The sequence below is a fragment of the Polypterus senegalus genome, chromosome 11 (genome assembly GCF_016835505.1).
Source record: "Polypterus senegalus isolate Bchr_013 chromosome 11, ASM1683550v1, whole genome shotgun sequence".
NCBI classification, from domain to species: domain Eukaryota; kingdom Metazoa; phylum Chordata; class Cladistia; order Polypteriformes; family Polypteridae; genus Polypterus; species Polypterus senegalus.
Genome location: NC_053164.1, coordinates 155871891 through 155895258, shown reverse-complemented (window position 1 = coordinate 155895258; position 23368 = coordinate 155871891). Strand labels below are relative to the sequence as shown.

Here is a 23368-nt window from a genome sequence, read left to right as displayed (position 1 = left end):
TTTTTGCTGTTAATTGGCTTATTTTACCCTGATTTTAGTCATCTTGATATTTTTTTTAAGACGCAGTCCTTTGAATTGCTTCTTTTTCCTTAAATGGCAGGCAAACAAAATTAAGATGCAAAGTGTGCCAACAGACGACTAGCTAAATCTGGTCCTCAAACTCCAATCACTTCAAACAGTTTCTTAATCTGATGTCAATTCTTGTTGTTAACTACACACATTATTTAATTTCATGACTTTTTGATGCCCGTATTTGCCACAGCTGACATTACCAAAACTGTTTACTTTTCTAAGGTCATTGTCGAAATGTTTTGTGAACGTTGAGCAGCTCAGCATTACTGAGATCTTCTCATTCATATTCAGATATTGTGCGATGGACACCGGTTAGCTGGTTATGTGATGGCTCATTTTGGTTTTCATAATTGGTTATTAATTAAGTCTGAGTCTTAAATGGAAAATTAGTTAAAATTAAGACAAAAGAAGTTAATAAGCAGCAGAAATTGGATCTGGTGTAACCAGAATTCAAAAATAAGTGTCTGATATTGTGATTTGTGAAGTTAGGGCGATTCTTTCAGACAGGGACCTTAAGTGATTAAAGCAGGCCTTACCCATTGCTTTCAACAAGAGACCATGAGTGATTAATGCAGATGCATTGTTCACAGATAGTGGAACAAACATGTTACTATATATTGCAGACTTAGAAGAGCCCAGTCCATACATAGCCATATACAAATAGCTTGCTGAACATCTAGCCAGAAAAATGCCCCCTGTGCCCTACCAAAACAGAACTGCAGTCATCAGCATTCCTGTTCTAAAGAAATGAATGATGATTGTGCTGTTGCAGTGGCTTCTTTTTGGACTGGATTTGTATATATAATATGTATAATAACAATAATAATGTATACACTACAATGTATGTTAGGAGTAAATGCTGCATTTTAAGTCAAGTTATATAAACTATTATATAAAAAAAACTTCAATACGTGATCATCTCGGAGAGACACTTTGAAGTCCTGTGAGACTACTTTCATGTCACACCCTACTTACATATAATTTGTCAGAGACACATTAACGTCCCACAAGACAAGGAAGTGAGACAAAAGGACAGCTGCTGTACAAGTTTTTAAATGATCGTTGTGCAGCTGATGATCATGGCCCAGCAGCTGATCCGTCCGCATCTCCTTAGCATACCGTTCAGCCCCACCCACCCACAATGCGAGTGGCAGAGATGTGAAGCATGAAGCGCGCCCCTGGGGGTTGATTGGGGTGGGCGAGCGAAGCGAGTAGAGGGCAAATATGTATTTACAGTATGTACTAAATCCTTTTGTACTTTATTTCTCTTGTCTTAATATTCCCACAATGTTTTCTGAAAGGGTATACATCTACAGGTTCAAATATATAATGCATTTTTTTAAAAAAAAAACAAACCCATTGCTAGGGAGCAAGCACCCCCTGCTGTACATAATTGGTTAGAATGAAAACCTGCAGCCACTACAGCCCACCACGATTGGTAAAGCAATCATGTATTCTTAAAAATAGTTTTAACAAGAGCATTTAGTCATGACTGTGAAAATCTACTAAGATTTTTAATATTGATATATAACACATTACTATCACAAATAAAGAACACAAAGAATAACTGATATTAACAAACGCTAAGCCCATGACATAGCAAAATGTGACTGAACAGTAATCTGCAAACATTCATAAAAGGAAGCTTGCACTGAAAAATAAAAGGTAAAACGGCTTTTAGAGGTAAGTTTTCTGTGTTTTTTGACCTCTAAGCATAGCAAACTTACCTTTGGTTTGAAATCTATTGTGGATGTTTTTGAGTGTCCATGTAGTAATGGCTTTCTAAATTACTCCAGTAAACATGATGCTGAGTAAATGGTTTGATAGAAAGACTTGGCTGTGTTCCAGTATGGCAGAGAGGCTATTCTTTTACTTCCTCTTGGTGTGGTCTAGGGTGAGCTGGTCAGCCTGCTTGTTCTCCAGATTTTATAAAGAATGTGGTATGTTATGAGAAATATTCAATACACACCACACAGTAGCTAGAACATGCAGATATAAAATGAAGGGTAATAACAGTTAATTTCAGTGTTTATCATCAGATATAACATGAAAATGTCAATTAGTATCATATGCCTTTATTTCTGAATGTGAAATAAATTAGCCATATTCAACATAAACTGAAAAAGTGATCTGTTTAATGACAAATATGTATTACAAGATGTATAGTATAAAAGCAATTAAAAACTGAAATATATTATCTCATCACACAACTCATCCAGGAAGTTGTTGCCTAAATGGAGTGAGAAGCAAATACCAAAATTGGGAGGGAAAAGCTTAATGACGTAAGAAACAAGTATTTTAAATACAGTAAATAATGAAAAACCAGCAAAAAAGACCTTTAAACAACACACAGTGAGGAATAAAGAGCAACTCCCTCTACACTCATAATAAGGTTTGCTTATTTAGTCAGTTGTGAAAGTTAATGAACAGCTCAGATGCTTTTTCAGCATATGACAGTATGCTTAGAATTAGGATTATTAAGAAATGTACAATTTACCAGTACTGTACTTTGCAAATAAAATAAGAGAAAATTAATGGGACTTTCATCATCATGTAAACTGTATTGCATTTTTAGTGTAAACGTATCATACAAAGAAAAGGCACCAAGTACAGAATATTTCCTGACAGCTTGTTTGGCAAAGAAAAGAATAGATAGATACTTTATTAATCCAATAGATTAGTTAATTTAATGTTAGGTACCTGGCTGACCAGCTGGATGTTAGGAACAATGGATGTTTAAAAATACAGAATTCTATCATTTTAAAATCTTCTGTCTGGCCCTACTGCTCAGTGTGGTCTTGAGGGGGAGCAGAGAACAGGACTGCAGGTTCCTGTTAGTGACGTATGCTATGGTGATGACTTTGACTGTGGAATTTCTCTCTAAAGCTATGAACTTTGTGTGTCGTTAACAGCTATAGAAGATGCAGAGTCACTGATTCCTTTGTGAGTGTATTATCTTCCAATATGGGTCAGTGCTGTGCAATCCCTAAGCTGACAGGAACAGCCTGATTTTTCACTGCAAGTGTAGAGTGTGACATAGGTGATGAAGTATACAGTGGTTGGAAAATTAAAGAGAACACAAAGTTTCATTATAGAAAAAATATGCAAGGGAAATGACTGAATTCAACTGTTTTTCATGTTGTTTTTTTTTTTTTTGGCAGTAGGGTGATCCTGACTTCAATCTGACAGACATTTACTCATTTATTACTCCGGGTAGTTACCAAATGATTAGTGGATGGGCTGCTCTGTTACTCCTTATTGCCAGAACCAGACTGACAACAAATGCTGTGTGTTGCTGGTTGTTGGGGCTTACATTTTAACAATGTAAATCAGAATAACCCAGAAAACAGAATTGAGCTGAGACAAACTGGGCCAGAGAAAGCAGCCGAGCCTAGTGTAGCTTAACAGTGGGAAAAAGAGTACAATTTTATGGATCTTTACGTGTCTTTTGAGCTGATGCTCATTCCTTCATCTGCATTATCTGTACTGACCCAAGCATTTTTTTTTTCCCTTTGATTCTAGGTCCTACTGGAACAACAAAGGAGACGTAAGTATCTTTATTCTTACCTTCTTCACACTTAAAAATAACACTTTAATGGCCCTTTACAGGGTTGTGTGGTACCTCGTATAACCACTGCATGACAAAGAACTAATTTATTTCTGTGAAATTGGTTCTTTGGGATTTGAAAAGCTTCCCAAAACAGAAATCTTTAATGGATAGTAGGCTACCTAGCAGGATACTGACGATCAAGAAAACCTCTTAGCCTGTGTTATTATTTGCAGCAACCTTTTAAAATTAAGAATGCATTGGCATTTCACAAATCTGTTATCTATTCATGGCAATTTACTCTATGGAGGCTGTTACAGATCTAAATAAATACAAGTTATTTCCAGAACCTTCATGTGGATTGTTCTTTATGAAACCAAAAATGGTCCCCCAGTGGTATTGCTCAGAAGAACCACTTTAGCACCTTTACCTTTTAGAGCATTTAAGCATATTTTCTACACTGTAGTACACCTGTGCTCTGGAGAATGTGATGCTCCAGTATGAGTCATATTTCCTATATGTAATTTATGACTGCAAAATTAACAGTGACCTCACAATATAGAGTAGTATGGTGGACCTACCAGATTATTGATAATTTAGTTGAGTTTACTTTTAAATAGAACACCTAATATCAATATTACTTTACAACTGTATATTTTTAGAAACACAATATAGTTACAATAAAACACAGTATTGCCAAAGTATTACTAACTTTGCAACCTTCATTTCACAACACAGTAGACTGGCGTGTTTCTAGATAAATTTATTTTATTTTGGCAATTTTTGAAGCGCAATTATTTTGCTCAATGTTAGAGAATAACAGATTTTAGCTGTGTTACCATTATTACAAGAGTTTCTCTAATAACCAAATATCTTTTAAACATAATTAATTATGAGCTGAGAGAGTTTACTATTAGAACACTGGAGATATGCCTGCAGAAAATGGGGCTTTATATCATATGTGAAGAATAAACTATAAATCACTCATTTAAAACATTGGTAATGTCTTGGCCATAAATTAAATGGTTCAGACAAGAAAATACTGGTCATTTGTCTGACTTATAAGGTATGTCTGAAATACTTTGGTCTTAAAGCAGTGAATTTTTATTTTTTTCTTTATTTGAACATTATGAAATTTGCCATAGATTACGTGGCAGATAGCCAATGGTGTCTCAAATGTGCAAAGGAGATCTGGCATTTCTGCATTAGTGTAATCAGAACTGATCTTCCAAATCATTCCAAACAAAAAGCTGTGCTCTTCCGTTTGTGTTTCAGTTCAGTCCAGCTTCTTTTATCAGAGCATTTTCCATTCAATCAAATTGTATGGTGACTTTGATGCAATTAAAATTTGCTTTACATAACACATTTTTATCTGTTAGTCACTCTTTTTCATATATTTATGCATCTAAGGCATGAAAGTATAGTCAGTCAGTCAGTTTCTAACCTGCTTAGACCTGAACAGGGTCTTGGGGTTTGGGGGTCTGGGTGGTCCTAGAGCCTATCCCAGCCAGCACAGGGGACAAGTTAGGAACAAAAAGCCTGGACAGGGTGCCAGCCCATCACAGGGCGAAAACATACACACCTGCTAAACCTGAACTACACAGTAGGGCCAATTCCGTATCGCCAGTCCACCTAACCAGAATGTCTATGAACTGCAGCAGGAAACCAGAGCACCCGGAAGAAATCCACACAGACACGGGGAAAACATGCAACATCCATGTAGGGAGGACCTGGTATATGAGCCCTGGTCTCCTTAACACTAGAATTCCTGAAGCCTACAAAAAAACTCATAATCCCAGCCCATCTTAAATCCCTTCACACCTCTACCATTAGCGTCTTTTGTTTTGTAAATGCATCAATCAGCACAAGCAACGGTATCAACTGTTGACTGATAATCAAAGCTGCACGGGTTCGAACCTGGACGAGTCCATTTTGAGAAGTGAGCTGCTCATATTCTTACTATTTTAGAATAAAAATATACATTTGATTTCAGTCTGTAACAGCCAGTGTAATTTATGATACTCGTAAAGGTTAGCTTTGTTTTTTTTTTTTTTTATTCAGTTTTATTCTCTCAGTCACATTCACAATCCCAACTCACCAAGCCCCCATTTGACACTGCTGTTTTCACATAGATGCGCTAAAATAGAGGTAAACTCAAATTATGATGACGGTTCTACATCGGATCAAAAATGCACTTTTGCCATCGCTGTACTTTGTATATGTACATCGGAAGCTCTGCACTCTACTTGTGACTGTAGGAAGTAAGGTAAATAGGTAAATAACATTCGATCTGGCTTTTATGTAAGTAACATATAAATGTTAATGTTTTGGGCATATGCACCATCCTTTGTATGTAAGAGCCAGATCGAATGTTAACTCATGATTTGAGTTTACCTCTGTTATAGCACGTCTATGTTAAAATAGCAGTGTCAAATGTGTGTATGGGAGATGGGATTGTGAACTCATCCGGGATAGAACCTGTGAAGCTTTGATTACCAGTCAACAGTTGATACCGTTGCACCACCGAAGCTTTTGTATCAACTGCGTGTCAATGTCGCACCCTAAAGTGGGTTGGTTTTCTGCAGTTATATTTTTGAATGGAAGTGCATTTGTTCTGTTATATTTGTACCTTTTGTGAAAGTGTTTCATTGATATTTGGAATTCAGGCTTCACAAATTATACACTTCATGTCTACATTTTGTCAATAATTACTAAAACATGAAAAACGTTTCTGTTTTAACGATGTGTTTACTGTGCATAGATAATTGTAGACAAGGAACACATATGAAATGCAAGTGTTCCAAATAGTATGTATAAAATGTGTCATTTTGCTTGACTTCTCACTCTATACAACTCTAAGCAACTGACACGCAGGTAAACGGACTTGAGCTGAGAAAACTGTGGCTGCTGCTTGCTGTTTGCTGCTTGCTGCTTGTGAACACATTTAAAGGACAAAAGACGCTGACGGAGAGGTGCGAAGAGTTTTAAGGTGGGACGGATCTACGAGTTTTTTCGTAGGCTCCAGTAATTCTAGTGTTAAAGGCCGACATTTAGCGTCCAATCTTCGACGCCTCTTTAATGTAATACACTCACCCGCAAAGTCAAATGTCCCAGAGATTTTATTATCCTTGGATGCAGAAAAAGCATTTGATATGATTAAATGGAACTACCTTTTCACTACATTGGAGAAATTTGGGTTTGGCCCGAACATTTGTGCATGGATCAAACTACTATATACCAATCCAGAAGCTTCAGTTTGTATTAACAACATTAATTCAGACTACACTAAACTAGAAAGTGGTACCAGACAAGGATGCCCCTTATCATCACTACTTTTTGCAATCGCCATTGAGCCACTGGCAGTTCACTGTCGGAATGCTTATGAGATAAAGGGGAATATCAGAGAAGGACTTGAACAGAAAATTTCTCTATATGCAAATGATATGGTACTGTATATATCAGACCCACAAAATACTGTGCCTGCAGTCCTAACAGCACTAACAGAATTTCAAAATATTTCTGGTCTTAGAATTAATTGGACTAAAAGTGTGCTCTTTGCAGTGAATTCTCAAGCACAAAATATTGGATTGGACACCTTCCCTTTTATCATCGCAGATCAGTTAAAATATCTTTAGGTAAACATCACAAACACAAAGCTCTTTATCAATAAAATTTCGCTGTCTGTATGGAAAAAAATCAAGCAAGACTTGCATAGATGTTCAACCTTTCATCCCACTTTAGTTGGAAGAATTAACATTATTAAGATGAACTTCCTCCCTAAGCTTCTCTTTTTATTTCAAAATATTCCAATATAAATCAATAAATCGTTCTTTAAGAAATTAGATTCAACCATAACCACATTTATTTGGAATTCAAAACATCCACAAATCAAAAGAGCGACCCTACAAAGGCAGAAGGTGGCATGGCTCTACCTAACTTTCAGTTCTACTACTGGGCAGCAAACATGCAACATACAAAAACCTGGACATTGACACAAATAGATGAACAAATATAGGCTTGGCCTCCTTTATATTCCTTGCTTTGCGCCCCAATAAATGCATATTATCGCCAATATACTAATAAGCCAATTCACTCACTCACTCAGAATATGGAACCAATGTAGGAAGCATTTTAAGACAGAGAATCTTTTATCGGTGGCACCTCTGCACAAGACCCACCTTTTTCAACCCTCGCAAATATATGCAGTTTTTAATGTCTGGAAAACATTTGGGATTAAATCGCTTAGAGATCTGTACATAGACAATGTCTTTGCATCCTCAGAACAATTACATTATAAATTTAACTTTCCAGCAACACATTTCTTTCACTATCTTCAAATTAGGAATTTTGTTAAACAGAACCTGCCTACTTTTCCTCACCTCCCACCGCCCTCTGTGCTGGAAAATAGATTGATCAGTTTCAAGGACTTCGACAGCATCTCTGCAATTTATAAAACCATTTTACAGTTCCTCCCTTTCAAAAATCCAAGAGGACAATGGGAAAAGGATCTCTCCCTCAACACATCAGAAAAGGAGTGTAAGGTAGCAATGCAGATAATTCACTTGAGCTCTATATATGCAAAGCATACAGTTATTCAACTCAAAATTATATATCGAGCTCATCTGTCTTGCTTAAAATTGTCCAAAATGTTTCCAGGGCAGGATCCAACCTGCGAATGCTGCAATCAAGTTCCAGCCTCACTGGGTCACATGTTTTGGGCCTGCACCAAATTAACATCATTCTGGACCAAAATTTTTAAATGCCTTTCAGAGAGCCTTGGTGTCACAATCCTAACCCATTAACAGCTGTGTTTGGTGTACTCCCAGATAGGCTTAAAGTGGAGAAGGACAAACAAACTGTGATTGCCTTTACTACACTACTGGCACACAGACTTATCTTGCTCAACTGGAAGAATCCTAACTCTCCCCTTTTAAGTTAGTGGGAAACTGATGTTATATACTATTTGAAATTGGAAAAAATCAAATTCTCACTTAGAGGATCTGTGCAGAAATTTTTCAAAACCTGGCAGGATGTAATCAATAACATTTTAGAATAAGCATTTAAAGCACTGAAGAAGCAGATTCTCTCCCTAGTCTTTTTTTTTCTTCTCCATTCATTTATATTCACTTATTAATTTATCTATTTACTTATTTTTACTAGGTTTAAGTTTTATTCTGCTCGTGCTCTCTTTCTCATAGGTGGGGGTTGATTTGTTTTCAATCCTATTCTTGTAAAATTGATCTATTTGTATGGAATGTTGTGTGATTTCAATAAAAATCAATAGAATTAAAAAAATAATAAAATAAAATAAATCCCTTCACACCTCTACCATCAGCATCTTTTGTTTTGTAAATGCATCAATCAGCACAAGCAGTATGCAGCCTTCTATCCCATCCCCCACCTGGACAGTGCTCAACTCGGGCAAAAAGGTCTCCCAGCTCAAGGCAAGGCTCTTTATCTGCATGTGGGGTGCCTGGAGTTGTATAGGGTAAATAATACAGTATATTGTTATTTGGAATACATGCATTTCATGTATGTTCCGTGTCTACAAAGATCTGGGTAAGTGTAGAATGAAAGGAAATGCGAGAAATGCAAAAAATGCTGAACACATACCTAAAGCAGAAACTTTTTCCATGTTATACTAATAATGATGAGAAGTGTATAACGGGTGAAGACTTTAGTCCAAATATCAAATAAACATGTGTGCTTTTATTGAAGAATATATTCAAAGAAAAAAAAAGCATTTGATTTACATGTAGCTGTCAATGAGTTAAAAACTCAAGCTCAAATGTCAATCAACAGGGGGTTTACACGTAATTGTGAATGATGCAGAGGTAAGAACTGCTGCCTTATAACCCGAAGGTCCCAGGTTCGAGAGTGGGTGCTCTGTGTTTTCAGCAGGGAGCTGCCAAGGGACAGAGTGACTGGTGGAGTGCAATTCCTACTAACAATGTTAAAATAAAACTCCTGTTTTTGAATTTTGTCAATTTCATCTTGTATACATCTTGGAGGGGTTACTGAACTGTTTCTTGTTAATTTTAGGACAGAAGAGTCCACATCAGAAGATGAAAAAAGAAGGTAAAACTCCAGAGACCGAAATAATTATAAAGCTTTAGTTGTCTGAAGTGAGCTTGATAAAATTTGTTGCCAGTGTTTTTGATGAAAAAAGTATTATAGGTATTTATTGTTTTCAACAGTAGTACTAGGACAATTACTTTGTGCCAGGTGGCACTGCATCTGTGCCTTGTATTGCATTAAATCAATTCAGTTTATTTTCGTATACTGTATTTGAATGATCTAATATCAGTGAGTTGAACTTTTGCTATCTGCGTATTGGCCTAGAACTCATTTAAAGCCTCACATTACATGACACAAGCCTTCTTTCTGCCTGCTGACTAGTAACTCACCTTCAGATAAAATATGTTGACTCCTTCCACTTCAGCTTGCTATCCCAACATATCTTCATTCTTTACTGTTTTGTTTTTACCATAGGAACTACGGTGGTGTGTATGTTGGGCTGCCTGTTGATCCTCCTGCAGTAGCATCCAGTCATTCCAAGTCAAATACAAAAGGTAAGTGACCTTTCTTTTTCTCCATTCCTATGGACACTCATGAACTATGAAAGTTTCTCATCACATATTACAAACAAAGTTAGCATTTAGCTTAACTTTATAATTTCAAAACATTTGACTGTTAAAACAAACCACACCATCATAACAAGAGTCTCTGGTACAGCAGGCATGTTGTCGGTGGTCTTTTCAGTTTTATCAAGGGTGTTTTGCTTTAGGGAAAAGGTTTAAAGGCTGAATAGCCTGATGAGTTCCAACTGGACTGCACTCGGATATCAAATCGAAGTGTCAGACATATACTGTAGTTAGCAAGCAGCATGGTGTGGTGGATGCACTTTTTCTACTCCTGTTTAAATAGTAAACAGTGTTGTTTCCTCACACATTTCTTTTTCTGTCTCTTATGTCAGTACCTAGAGCAGTGAACTCCATCTTTGGTAGTGGAGTGCTACTGTGGCTGCACAACCTGAATTGCTTCATTTTTTTCCTTAAACAGTTCACAAACAGATGACCTGAATCAGTGCCTCAAAATTTCAATCTAACTTGTTCCTTAAATAAAAGCAGGGGCTATGAAACTAACAAAGTTTAAGCTTTAGGACCCTTAATCCCGGAGGGGCCCCATAAGTGACTTTATTGCAGATTGCTTAAAGACTTTGGGTTTCTGCTGAATGAAAAGGGGTTTATAAAAACCCTACATGTATTGGTTACATTTTTAAAAACATTTTTGGTGATCTGTCATGGCACAACCCCATTGAAGAAGATAACAGTAGTTACCCAGACCTTGTTGCTGGTGGTGAAAGGGGCCCCATAACAGTTCAGGTTTCAAGGCCCCAGAAATGTAGCTCTGCCAATGATAGGCCCATTCTTTATGTTAACTATACCCTATTATTTAATTTCATAGCTTGTTGGTGCTCTCATTCTTCCACAGTAGACATTTCCAAAGCTGTTGTCTTTTTTCTAAGAACACTATCAAAATGTTTTGAGGACCTGAGCGGTTCAACATTATTGAGACATTCACCTTTCTTTATTTTCAGATATTGTATAATGGACACAGGTTGTTGGTCATGTATTGGCTCATTTTGTAACTCTTTATTGCTTGAATGCTAATTAAGGAAAAAAGAACTAATTAACACGTCTGAGTCTTAAATAGCAAGTCAATTAAAATTAAGGCAAAAGCAGTAAATTAAGTAGCAACCAGTGGTCACTAATTAAGAAAAGTGTTAGAATGCAGGCAGTGTTTATTGGTTAAGGCTTTATGCTTCAGTATCTGAGGTTGTAGGTTCAAATCCCGCTACTGACACTGTGTGACTATGAGCACATTACTTGACCTGCTGGGCTCCAATTGAAAATGCAAAAAGAAATGTAACCAATTGTATCATAAATGTTGTAAGTCATCTTGGATAAAGGCATTAGCCAAATAGGTAAATGTACATGAATGAAAACCTGCAGCCACAATAGTGCTCCAGGACCAGAGTTGGAGACCATTGACCCAGACAAATCTGTTAAAGTTCTTGGCTATATAAAATGATTAGTTCTTGACCTTTCGCTCTGTCGTGTTTCTGATTGTTTTCATTTAAAAGATGTTTTGTTGTATAGCTTGTATAATGTCTCATATTCCTAGGACAAGCTATAGTACGTTCATGTATGTGGTTAATACAAGCAAAATCTGTGTGCAAATATGTCAGTATATTAAAGAATCATATGAATCATATAAATTATATAACCATTAAAGCCTAAATCACAGTGACATATAAATATTTGATTATATTTGCTGCACACCACAACTTACTACACTAACATTTAGATCCACATGTCATAACTGAAGCAACACAGCCACATGGACACCACAGACTCCCATTTACGCAAATCCACATGCTTTAAAAGCACACACATAAAATGCATGTGTCAATATGAACAGCCATAAAACATGTGCCATAAAATATAAACACCTAATAAAAGATGTACATTTGGGCATAAAAGTATGAAAATTGAGTTCTTGTGCTTAGCATTTAAATATACTAACACATACTTCTGAGCATACAAAGAGACAATGATATGCATAACATTCAGTACATGATACAGATTGTGAAGACAATAACTTATGGCCTGAATATTCATAATCAAGAGACATATTCATCTGAAAGAAGGGTAGGTACATTGTGTGACATATCTGTCTGAAAAAAGGTAGTACATTGTGGGATTTACCTAACTGAACTAATAGTTTGCAGCTACCCCATGATGCTTTCCAGAAATTTAGCCTTTAGAAATCCAATTCAATTCATGTAGGATTTGTCTGAATGTAAAAACCCTTTCAAATGCTTTGGTCACTGATAGTGTAAAGACAAATTTAGTGGCTTCCCTTAGGATAGAGCAGAGAAACAGTGAAAATGTTTGGTGATTCTGAATTGACATTAGTCTCCCATCCCTCTTTTTTTCTTCCTTAAGACTAACAGATTATATCTGAAGAGATGGAGCCCAGCGAGTGGCCAGATTCAGGTAAGTGCAACTAAGGAGAAGTAGAAGTGTGGGTGGTTTGTGTTCACAAATTAAGATCAAGAAGGGAATTAAATCTTAAGTGCTACAATAAGTTAACCTGCAAAGTGCAGAAAAAATGACAGTGCATGAAGTGATTTTGGCATTGACTCAAAAGCTTAAAAAATATTTGTTTGCCTTGGTTTATTTTTTAGCAGAGTGAAATCATGAATGCTTTCTGCACCTAGGCAAAAATGAGTCCTGTTTTTTTCTGTAAACTAGATTTCTACTACAATGACAAGCTGGAGGTTGTTGACTGTTGATTGTAATACAAGGCCAGGGTATTCAGATGCTCAATAATATGTAAGGGGTTGGACAAATTCCACATTCAATTTTATAATTCTGGATCCCCTGTTATTTCTGCAATTTTCTATAACTGAATTAGCATTTGCTGCATAACCCAGTAGGCAGAAAACCTGACTACCACATTTTAGCTGTGTTATTTGAAGTAAATTTTAGAAGGAATTATTTAATCCCACATCCTCAGGTCTTGAGTTTCACAGCATGCATTTGTAATGCATGACCTGCAAATTAAGCTGCAAACAACCTGTATTTCTTATTCAAAACTGAAAGTACATTGTGAACAATTTGTGAATAAGGGAGATTCCCAAATGGTGGAGGGGTCTAGGTTCTCAATTAGAATCCCGAAAAGCTGGAAAATCAAAATTGTTGGGAGTTCTTGAAAACATATTTTAAAAACATGTCACAGTGTTAAAGACCTATTACAGGGTTTTCGAGAATCAGTTGTACCAGTTAGCAGAAAGTTCCTTATAAGCTAGTTGGGAAGGCAGCTGTGTGTGAGTGTGTCACAGGCTGGACTGAGTTAGACGCTTAAATGGTAGCAGACTGGATAGGCATAGATGCTAGAGTGGAAGCAGCCTGTTCAGCAGTGAAGGGAAGCATGTCATTTGGCAAGCCTTGAAAATATTCAAAAAAGAAGGCAGAGGTCTATAGAATTGTATAAATTTAAACTCAACACAGTTAGTGCTAGTCTTGGTAATATTGATGGTGAGGAGTGTGCTGGTGAATATAAGAAAGTGACTGAGACTGCTCATATGGTCATACTTGCAGCATTCATGTTGCATAAAATCAATGACTTACTTTTGTAGTCATTCTGTTTTCTGTGCTCTTAGCCAAATGTAGCTGCAAAACTGGCCTGTGGCAGATTTGTTCATGGTATGTAAATGCCTTAATCTGTATGAGGAAATGGCTATTTTACTGTTGCCCACACAGTGTTTTCATATATCATGAAAAGTGGCTGTTTTGCATGATGCTCATCTGTGTATGAATGATGGTCTTTGTCTACTTAATATATAAATATTCTAACTGATAGCACTGTGCATAAATAATTTATAGTATATCCCATACTACCAGAGTAAGAGTTGTGTGTTCAGACAACAACTGCGTCACTAATGGGTCCCCCTGATTAACACAGGGCATTCCGCATACTGTTTGTCAGTCCATGCTGCTTGTGATCAATATTTAGAAGCAGTCCATCCATCCATTTTCCAACCCGCTGAATCCGAACACAGGGTCATGGGGGTCTGCTGGAGCCAATCCCAGCAAACACAGGACACAAGGCAGGAACAAATCCTGGGCAGGGTGCCAACCCACCGCAGGACACACACAAACACACCAAGCACACACCAGGGCCAATTCAGAATCACCAATCCACCTAACCTGCATGTCTTTGGACAGTGGGAGGAAACCGGAGCGCCCGGAGGAAACCCACGCAGACACGGGGAGAACATGCAAACTCCACGCAGGGAGGACCCGGGAAGTGAACCTGGGTCTCCTAACTGTGAGGCAGCAGCGCTACCACTGCGCCACCATGCCGCCCATTTAGAAGCAGTCTTACACTCTAGTTCCAAAAAAACAGGACCATATTCAGAGTTAGCCTTATGTTTTAAATCCAAATGGCATTTGATACTGGAACTCCTCGGTACCACAGAATGGCTATTGTATTTTTTTTAATATGTTTTAATTAAGCACTAATTTATTTCTTTTATCTGCTGCCTTGTCAATGCAAAATACTTAGGAATCCACAAATGATAGGCTTGCTAAAAAGCTAGTGTTAACAGACAGTTTATAGATTTAATTTCAGTCTCCAAGCGATCTTAGTCATAGGTATATCATTTGTTTCTCCATTTCAGTTTTAAACATGACTACAACATAGAATAAGACATCAAAATTAAGGGGCTCTGATTCTGTATGTACACAGAGTTTTCTAAATAGTGCAAGACAATTAATAAAAAGTATTGCACAATTTAAGGCCTCATTCATCTTGATTGTTATATGGAACAGAATCAGATTAAACATTCTTTATTCCATTTTAAAAAATAAAAAAAGAAAATTTCACCAAGGCAATGGAAACGATATTGTGATTTATCATTGTGAAAGCTGTGACTTAAAATAAAAGATAGTCAGTAAACACTGACAGAGAGAAAACTCCAAGGGGAAAAAGTCAACAGCATCATTCATTGGGCTGGTCCACAACACCATTAGGCAGGTTTGCAGCTATCACTGGGCTGGAAATCTTTCCAGGGCCTGGAAACAGTGGCAAAGCATGTTTCCCCTGTTGTATATGCTCATCAGCATGACTATAGCTTGCACCAGTTTCCAACCCTGAAATATCCAGATTTCAGCCATCCACAGCCCAGGATCTTTCATCTTGCCATTGCTACACATTTATCTTGAGGAGACAGTAAGGTGGCCACCTAAACTATCATTTCAAAGAGTGCCCCCAATGCCTGCTTCATCTTCACTACACATGAAGATGTGGTAAGATTATATCAGTTACTTTCCTGAAAGAATTGTGTCACCTTGCAACCGCTTCAGTTAAAGGCAGGTTTATGATGGCTTTACAAATTAATCAACATTGCTTCTTTCATTAGTTTAAAAATTGGACTGTCTTTCGTGGTTATCAGTTGTGGACTTTGTGATTAATTTGTTTTATATGTGTTCTGGTGGTACGTTTTTTGGAGGGAAATGTAGTTTGTTTTGTACATTGCTTATTGTCTCTTATCGTCTGTTTATTCAAATGTTCTATTTTATATTTATATCTTATGTTTTATATAGTATCCTTTAGTTAATTTAATATATTCCCTATTTTTTATATTGAATTGTGTTAATAATCATTGTTTTTCTTGTTGGTGCGGATGGGGCCCTGAATATGTTGTAATATTGGCTAAGTTTGGGCAGTGTGGCAAATCATTTGAATTCATGTTTGAGTGAGTCATTAGAAATTGACTAAAGGCCACACAACTTAACTTTAAATTATTATTGAATATTTTTCTCTATTATAAAAAAAATCCTGGGTGACAAGATGTGTCTCGGAAGACAATTTGACGTCTTGCGAGGGACACTTTAACGTCACGCAAGACAAGGCAGTGAGAAAACATTTAAAACAAGTTGACGGACATCTAACCAAGCAGTTGTTGGAATGCTTTTGGGAGACAGACATCATGTGCTCCCAGCTCTTAAAAAAATGATAAGTGACAAGCAGAACATGCAGTTTGCCAGCAGCAGTTGATTGTAATACAGTACAACGCAAGTTTCACAACGCGAGCTGCAGAGACACAAAGTGGCAAAAGGACAGCTGTTGTACAGGCTTTGAAATGATCGATGCAAAGCACGACAAGTAGAAAATGCAGCTCACCAGCAGCAAGAAGCCAGTAGATGATCCAACTGCAACTCCTTAGTGTGTGTTCAGCCCCCCCTTCACAACGTGAGTGGCAGAGACACAAAGTGGCAAAAGAACAGCTGTTGTACAGGCTTTAAAGTGATCGATGTGCAGCGCAACAAAAATAACGCGCAGCTCACCAGCAGCAGCAGAAAGACAGCAGATGATCTGACAGTATCCTACGAGAAAGATTTAACCACGCCTGGGGCTGGAAATAAAGGACAAGTATTATTTGTACAAAAGTTTTAAAGTAAAAGTGAAAATAAGTCATATGTAACAATTCCCATGAAAATAACAATCTCTTTAAATTGTATATCCAGTAAACCAAACCCAGGGGTGGGCGAGTGAAGCGAACAGGGGGTGGAGCCCTCTAGTACTAATAAGAGGAAAAAACTTAAATATATCACAAAATGTGATTTAAATCTTATGTTATCTACCAAACATGAGTAAACCTGACCTTGCATTATAATCTATTCAATATCTTTTTTTTGTTTTAGAAATTTAACTTGAGATAAATAGTAAAGTTCCTATTCAGTACAGGAGAGTGTGAATGTTACTGCTTCCACAAGCACTGAATTTATAACTGTGTCTGGTTTGATACTAAAAAAGGTAGAATAAGAGGGTGAGAGGAAATTAGATCTAACTGAACAGTCTGCTTTCTGTTCATGTCATGTAACCTACATGAATGTCTGCCGATTTTTACCACATAAGTAATGATTAATTTATTTATTGTTCTGTATTATAGGCTTTTTGTAAAGTGGATAGCTGAAAAAATGTTTTATTTTATCGAAATGACAAATATGAAGAATATTGTCTTTGTAGATATTAATAAGACTTAAATTTGAAATACATGAGTATATTTTGAAAAATGTCTCATAATCAATTTCAGCTTTTTATGGTTAAAATATTAAATGATTTGTCACTTTATGTTAACACTTGCTTGTAGCACTGTTGAATGTTTTGGTGCATTTTTCATTGTATCCTAAAATTATTTTGGTAGGTCTTTATTTGCAAATTAAAGCATGAATTTAAATATCTACTGTATAATGAGTCATCCAGTGACACCTGGGCTATCATTTCTGGCACCCTTAAATATCCCCTGTTGTTTAATCTTAACAAATGAATTATTTAACCAGGGCCTGGGTTCAACTAACAATCAGTATGCATGGACATTGCATGTCCCTGGATGGATTGGGACCCACTGTAGAGTCTGAATTCTCCACTGGGCTTGATGCTGCCTGTTTGAGCTCAGGTTCCATGGGACTTGTGCTCAGTGCTGCAGAAGTAGATTATGGCTCCCCTACCCTACAGTGGAATAAATGAGTTCAAATGAATGAGCAGAAATTCTGAGAAGTCAGTGAGAAATTCTAAAAATATTGTTAATGCTGTGTTTCAGTAAGTGTGCCAGAAAGAAAAGAAGTATTGCAACAAGATTTTGAGTTATGTTGTTTTGAATAATATAATTTTAAATAATGCAACAGTTTTTAATTGATTTACCTTGAACAAAAACTTCAATTTGTATAGGTACAAAAGTCTTCGAATTAGGCACTATGGACCCAGAATAAACAAAACAAAGGTGTCAAAATATATTGGGGCTCCACAATTGATCTTTTTTGCCATCTTTTTAGAGCACTCACAACCGAAGACGTGTGTCTTGTCCCTTGGTGATCTTGAAATTGATGCCCGTAGAGGGGGCTGCAGGCTGTTACATTAGGGGTAGAGTGGAAGAGAAAGGGTGTTGGTGTTGTTTGGGTTCATCTGGTTAGTCTTCTTTTGAGCTAAAGGCAGGAGAGAAAGGTTATGTTAGTATGCCACACTTTCCCCAGGTACTTACTAAGTCAGACCCCAGAAGAAAAAAGCATTTTCACTTGTATGTGACAGCACATACATTTTTTAATCCTAAACTAAAGCATTTGAAAACACTAAGTGAAGGTGGGTATAGCTTATTAAAAATCAAACACAACCACATAATTTAAACTTGTTTAATGTGTGTGGCGTCTTATCTGCAGCAAGTGGTATAAATGATTAAGAAGATATTTTAATGTAATATGTCTGTGCCATATATTTGAACCTCAAGTGCAATGAAAGAACTATGAACATTTTAAAGCTTGCTAAGAATGTTGGTTCTTAAACAAATTGTGATCTATGATGTGAAAGAGAAAAAGTTCTCTTTTGGTATTTGGAAAATACATTTTCAATTTTGTTATTCTGTGAGCCAATCCTTACACATTAGCAGTCTTGTGTTAATGGCAGTGTCTATTTATCTAATGAGTCATCTGATGTTTTTTTTTACCATGTGTAATGTAATGGTTTGTGTTTTGAAACATATGTGTTTATTTTGGCCTAGTTTATTTTTCATTTTGTTTTTGATTGTTCTTTTTATTTACGTGATGCACTGGTCACATTAGTGGAGCAATGGCAGTGGTACCATGTATCGCTATCTCTATCTCTCTATCTACTAAATCAATAAAAAAACTCTAGTGCAGTTAGTTTCTCTCAACTAGGGCAAGTGGTATGCTCAGTTCTGGTTTTGAACTCTTGTTGTTTCCTGACTTAGATTCTTGGTTTGTCCTTGTGTTTTGTTTGCCAGTTTTTTCTGTCTTTCTGGTTTTGACCTTGGTCTGTCCCACACTACATTTCTTTATCAGATGTGTATTGTAACATACTGTTTCTCCCAATAATCCTTGAAGTATCTCACAGTTCTATTCATGCTTCACTATACTCCTTTTTAGCATCTTAACTTGTTTTAAACTGAAAACAGCATAACCTAACTATAGAAATTAAGTGAGATTCTGACTACAACAAGGTAACTGAGCTTTTTGAAATACCTAACTACATGACATAAAGCATAGCCTAGTGCATATGGTGTCCTAATGACTACAGGATCCAAAATGGCAATGCCAATGAAAACCAGCACACAAAAGGTGATGAATTTATATCACCAAAATAGTAATAAATGATAAACAAACCAAAATGAACAATTATGAAAAAATATTAACGTTTCTTACAGGCATATTTTTGGGATGTGAGTAGAAGAGGTTGTATCCAGAGAAGACTCATGAGAACCTAGAGAAAATATGTAAACTTCACAAAGACAGTGTCAAATTTTTTTTTCTTAGAACAGGAGCACCACCTAAGCACATCTTAGCAATATTGTAGATAAATGTTCCTTTTCTTTGCTTTCATATCTCAGTATCCAGTATATACACTTACAGCTAATAAATTAAATTTTAAACAAAGGTTTCTTGAATGCCTTAGCTCTCATCTTAAACTATGGATCACAGGTTGCCGCCAGTGGGTTGCAAGTCACAGCTGTACTTAAACTATATGCAACACGTTCATATTAAGTGGGTCGCAGTGTGTCACCGCAGGTTGATTAAGAAATCAAAATTGCTCTGATGACCTTCCCTGATCCAAAGCACTCTGATGATTGGCAGTGATTCTCCAAGGGAGACATCACTGTCGTGCTCCAGGAATTGGTGGCAGTTCTTGTAGAGAGTTTGCTATGACAATCACATGTGAATCTGAAAGGGGGAACCCCACTCCCCATTCTGATTCTCATCAAGAAATGGGTCTCAAAGACACTTAGAAGGGCAAGATTGGGTCAAGACAAAAATAAAAAAATGTAGGGAACTCTGCTCTAAATTTTTCTCAATGCCATCTGGGGCAAGGGGTTTGATATCCATCATAATGACAGTGAAATATTCACTATTACAATTTTAGGGTTTTTAATACCCTGAATTATATTCTACTGCTGTATTGTGTTTTTATGTCCATTGCGACTGTATTAATCATTTTTACTGATGTGTTTATTGATTTACTGCATTACTAATTAGAAGGTTTTAATTGTGGGCACTGCTGTTTTGTGACTTTTTTAGCAGTGACAGCCATATTGTTGTTAGTAATGTCATGAGTCATGTAACATCAATATTTAGATAATATTTAAGATGGCATTGACCAAGGTTTTGGATATTGTGGAAGAATTCTTACATCTGTTTTGTTAGTAAAATACATTTTAGCGTGACAAGACTTGGCTTAAATTATTTAGTTTGATTTTTTGGCTAGCTTACTGGGTGTTCTAGTTTTGGATTTTGATGTCTGCCTTTCCTAGGCACCATTTCTCTGTTACATCTGCTGTTCTGTGTGATAAATGTTTTTTTCTGTTGTGGCAGAACACCACAGTATCCACCTAACCAACCTAGTCAAGATTAATTGATCTAAAACATCCCACCATTTCTGGTGTTGTGTGGAGCATCCATTTAGAAAACTGTAGAATTCTCTGGTGAAACACATCCTCAGATCTCTAATCTAACGCACAAAGATCTGAGGATACTCTGTTCTTTAATGTCATTACAGCTGGGACTTCAATTAGACCTGTTTTCTTCTAGGAAACCAGCTGTATGATGATAATATGTTAAAGATAATCAAGATCTTTACCCAGGTAGACATTCATGACTTTAATGTCATTCACACATAAAGACCTGAATCTAAAATTCATTATTCTCACAAATTTGATGACATCCCACCTGCTGATCTATAAATACTTAACATCGTTGTTACCACAGTCTGGTTACCTGTGCTGTTTTCAATTAATGATTTAGCATTTTCACCATTGCTTTTGGACACTAGCTATTGTAATTTCGTTAGTCTGTTTCTTCTCTTCCAGGTAAATTACCACTGATTGTTTCCTTTACACCTACTGAAACCTTCCAGATGACCCTATTGTATGTGGTGAGTGAATCTTGTTTAATTCCTAATATATGTCTCTTTTCTAACAGCTCTCCAGAGTGTTCATTTCAGCCCATATCACTGCCTGCACTTTCAACTGTCTCTGGAGGCCAGAGCTGAATCTTTTCCTGCTACACTTCATAGCCAGATTTAGTGGAAAGGATATTGTTTTGTGACAGCTGCTGCCGGAGGAGCTGACCAGCAGGCCTTCATGTCCTCAATACATATATGATTGCCATGTGTCCATTCTCTTTTCTGTTTCCTTATAGACAGCTAGCTACAAGATGGGATTTTTTGCAGACCCCAATCAACTGGCCTTTTTTTCCCAAACCACCCTCTCCCGTTCAGTCCATGAGGTTGAAGAGGCTATCCATAGGGTGAATTGACCAAAGATCATTCCGAGAGCTTTCTTACTTATTGCAGCCATTTTCCCTGCCTGATTTGTGTCATGCTTCATTATAAGCCAAATATTGAGTCCAGCTAAAGTTGTCCATTAAAATGGCTCACTCTGCATCATCTTGACCACACATACTGAGAATCAATTATGTATCTTTCACGAAAGTTTGTTCGGGAGGTCCTTGCGTTTCTTGATACTGAAGAGCATCTTTATAAAAAAATCTCACTGACTATGAAGTTTAGTAGCTGGGGCTAACCTTTCCTGGATGGTACCTCACTGTCCACAGGCCATGATGACCACTGAGGCCAATAGTGGCTTTCAGTGTTTAAAGTTTTTTCTCTCCTACTCAGGCTCTGTCTGGGAAAGGAAGCTGACTGTATGGATGTAATACATGTGACTGTCCTAGTTGATACTGTTGATCCCTCTAAGATCCTGTGGAATGCCTCACTAGCTGATGGGGTCAACATGCAAAGGGAATAGGAATATAGAGTGGCTGCTCATCCCTGCATACTGCTACCTGGATGGTACTGGCCAGGTGTGTCCAATTTGCACCAGAAAAGATGGAGAATATCCTGGTTGGTGCCAGCATTAATATTGTATGATTGTCACCAAGAGGCGCCTACTGCACATTGTTGTTCATCTGCCCAATAATTGTGTTGTAAAGCAATAAATTATTTTTATCTTGTTGCCTTTCTGGTTACTGTGTTCGATGTGGGCTAGTTCTGCATAACGTTACTTTTCTGTTCAAAGACTAACAAGCTCGTTTTAAATCACCAGACTGTCCACAGCGCTTTCAGATAGTTTGCCATACCAAGTCTGACTGCCATGAAGGATCCTACTGTTCCAGATGAGAAGGCGGCCAGAAATGGTCATATTGTTGTTTTCAGTAGCAGATACTTATTGTCCCCACCTTCTGGCCAAATGGGACTAGAATGGTGCATTAGCATTGCCTGTGAGTGAATCAGAAAATTAAACAGGCAAAATGTGAGAGCAAACATGAAAAATGATATGTACAGCTGAGAAAAACGCTCTTAGAATATGAAATCAGCTAACCCGATAATGAAGTAGAAGAGAAAAAAATGAGATGGGTCCATACAGACTCTGAAGAACATTCAGAGCCAGCATCATTCCACAATTATTTTTCATGTACAGTTTTAAATAATGATGTATGCTGGTGTAGATTTTACTCAGGACCACACAGAAGGTCAGAAAAGTTACCTTGAAATGGTGGGTGTGGGTGCTTTTGTACCTTAATAATCCTTAGAAACATCCAGATATTTGCACTGCTGATAGGATTGCCATGCCAGATTGGTGTAGTGGTGCAGAGAACAAACAATCTATGAACTACCATGATTAAATCAAAGAGAATCTCAGAACAGGGATATTGGGAACTACTGCTGGAGAAACACCCAGGAGTGGTGTTCACTGGCAGATGACTGCTGGTGATGTGACATGTGCAGCCTAGTCAAGCTCAGTCTAAAAAATTCACATGGAACCTCTGGTGGGGAAGAAGTCAAAAAATTGTCTTGCTGTCTGACTCTATAGTAATTTTTCTGCAACTAACGTCTTAATCAAGAGTGGTCTGTCACCTACTTTGGAGTAGCCTTAAAAGTGATTCTTCAGCTGAGCGCCATACAGTTCGAATTTGTTTTGGTGAATAAGATAAAAACATTTGACTGTTGTGTGTATGTACCAAACCACTACTCAGAGTATCCTGCCTTTTTTATGACATTGGATTCAGTGCTTGAAAGTGTGCTACTATTTCTGTAGTCCTACTGGGAGACTTTAACACTAACATAGGGAATGACTGAGATATACGAAGAGGAATGACTGGGAGGAACAGT

General features: G+C 37.1%; 1 protein-coding gene across 2 annotated transcripts in view; it reads left to right on the top strand.

Annotated features, from left to right (window-relative positions):
* Positions 1 to 22211, top strand: part of LOC120539642 (overexpressed in colon carcinoma 1 protein homolog) — a 28446-nt gene extending 6235 nt beyond the window's left edge. Inside the window, exons 2-7 of one of the 2 annotated variants that reach the window (XR_005635639.1) lie at positions 3595 to 3619; positions 9662 to 9697; positions 10112 to 10191; positions 12631 to 12681; positions 21066 to 21130; positions 21397 to 22211. Coding sequence is in view for 1 of the 2 variants with exons in the window: in XM_039769959.1 (XP_039625893.1) it covers positions 3595 to 3619; positions 9662 to 9697; positions 10112 to 10191; positions 12631 to 12635 (146 nt within the window). In the remaining variant the exon portion in view is untranslated. Of the gene's footprint in view, positions 1 to 3594; positions 3620 to 9661; positions 9698 to 10111; positions 10192 to 12630; positions 12682 to 21065; positions 21131 to 21177 lie in introns of both variants that reach the window. The other variant, XM_039769959.1, reaches the window with a different exon arrangement.
* The last annotated feature ends 1157 nt before the right edge of the window (positions 22212 to 23368 follow it).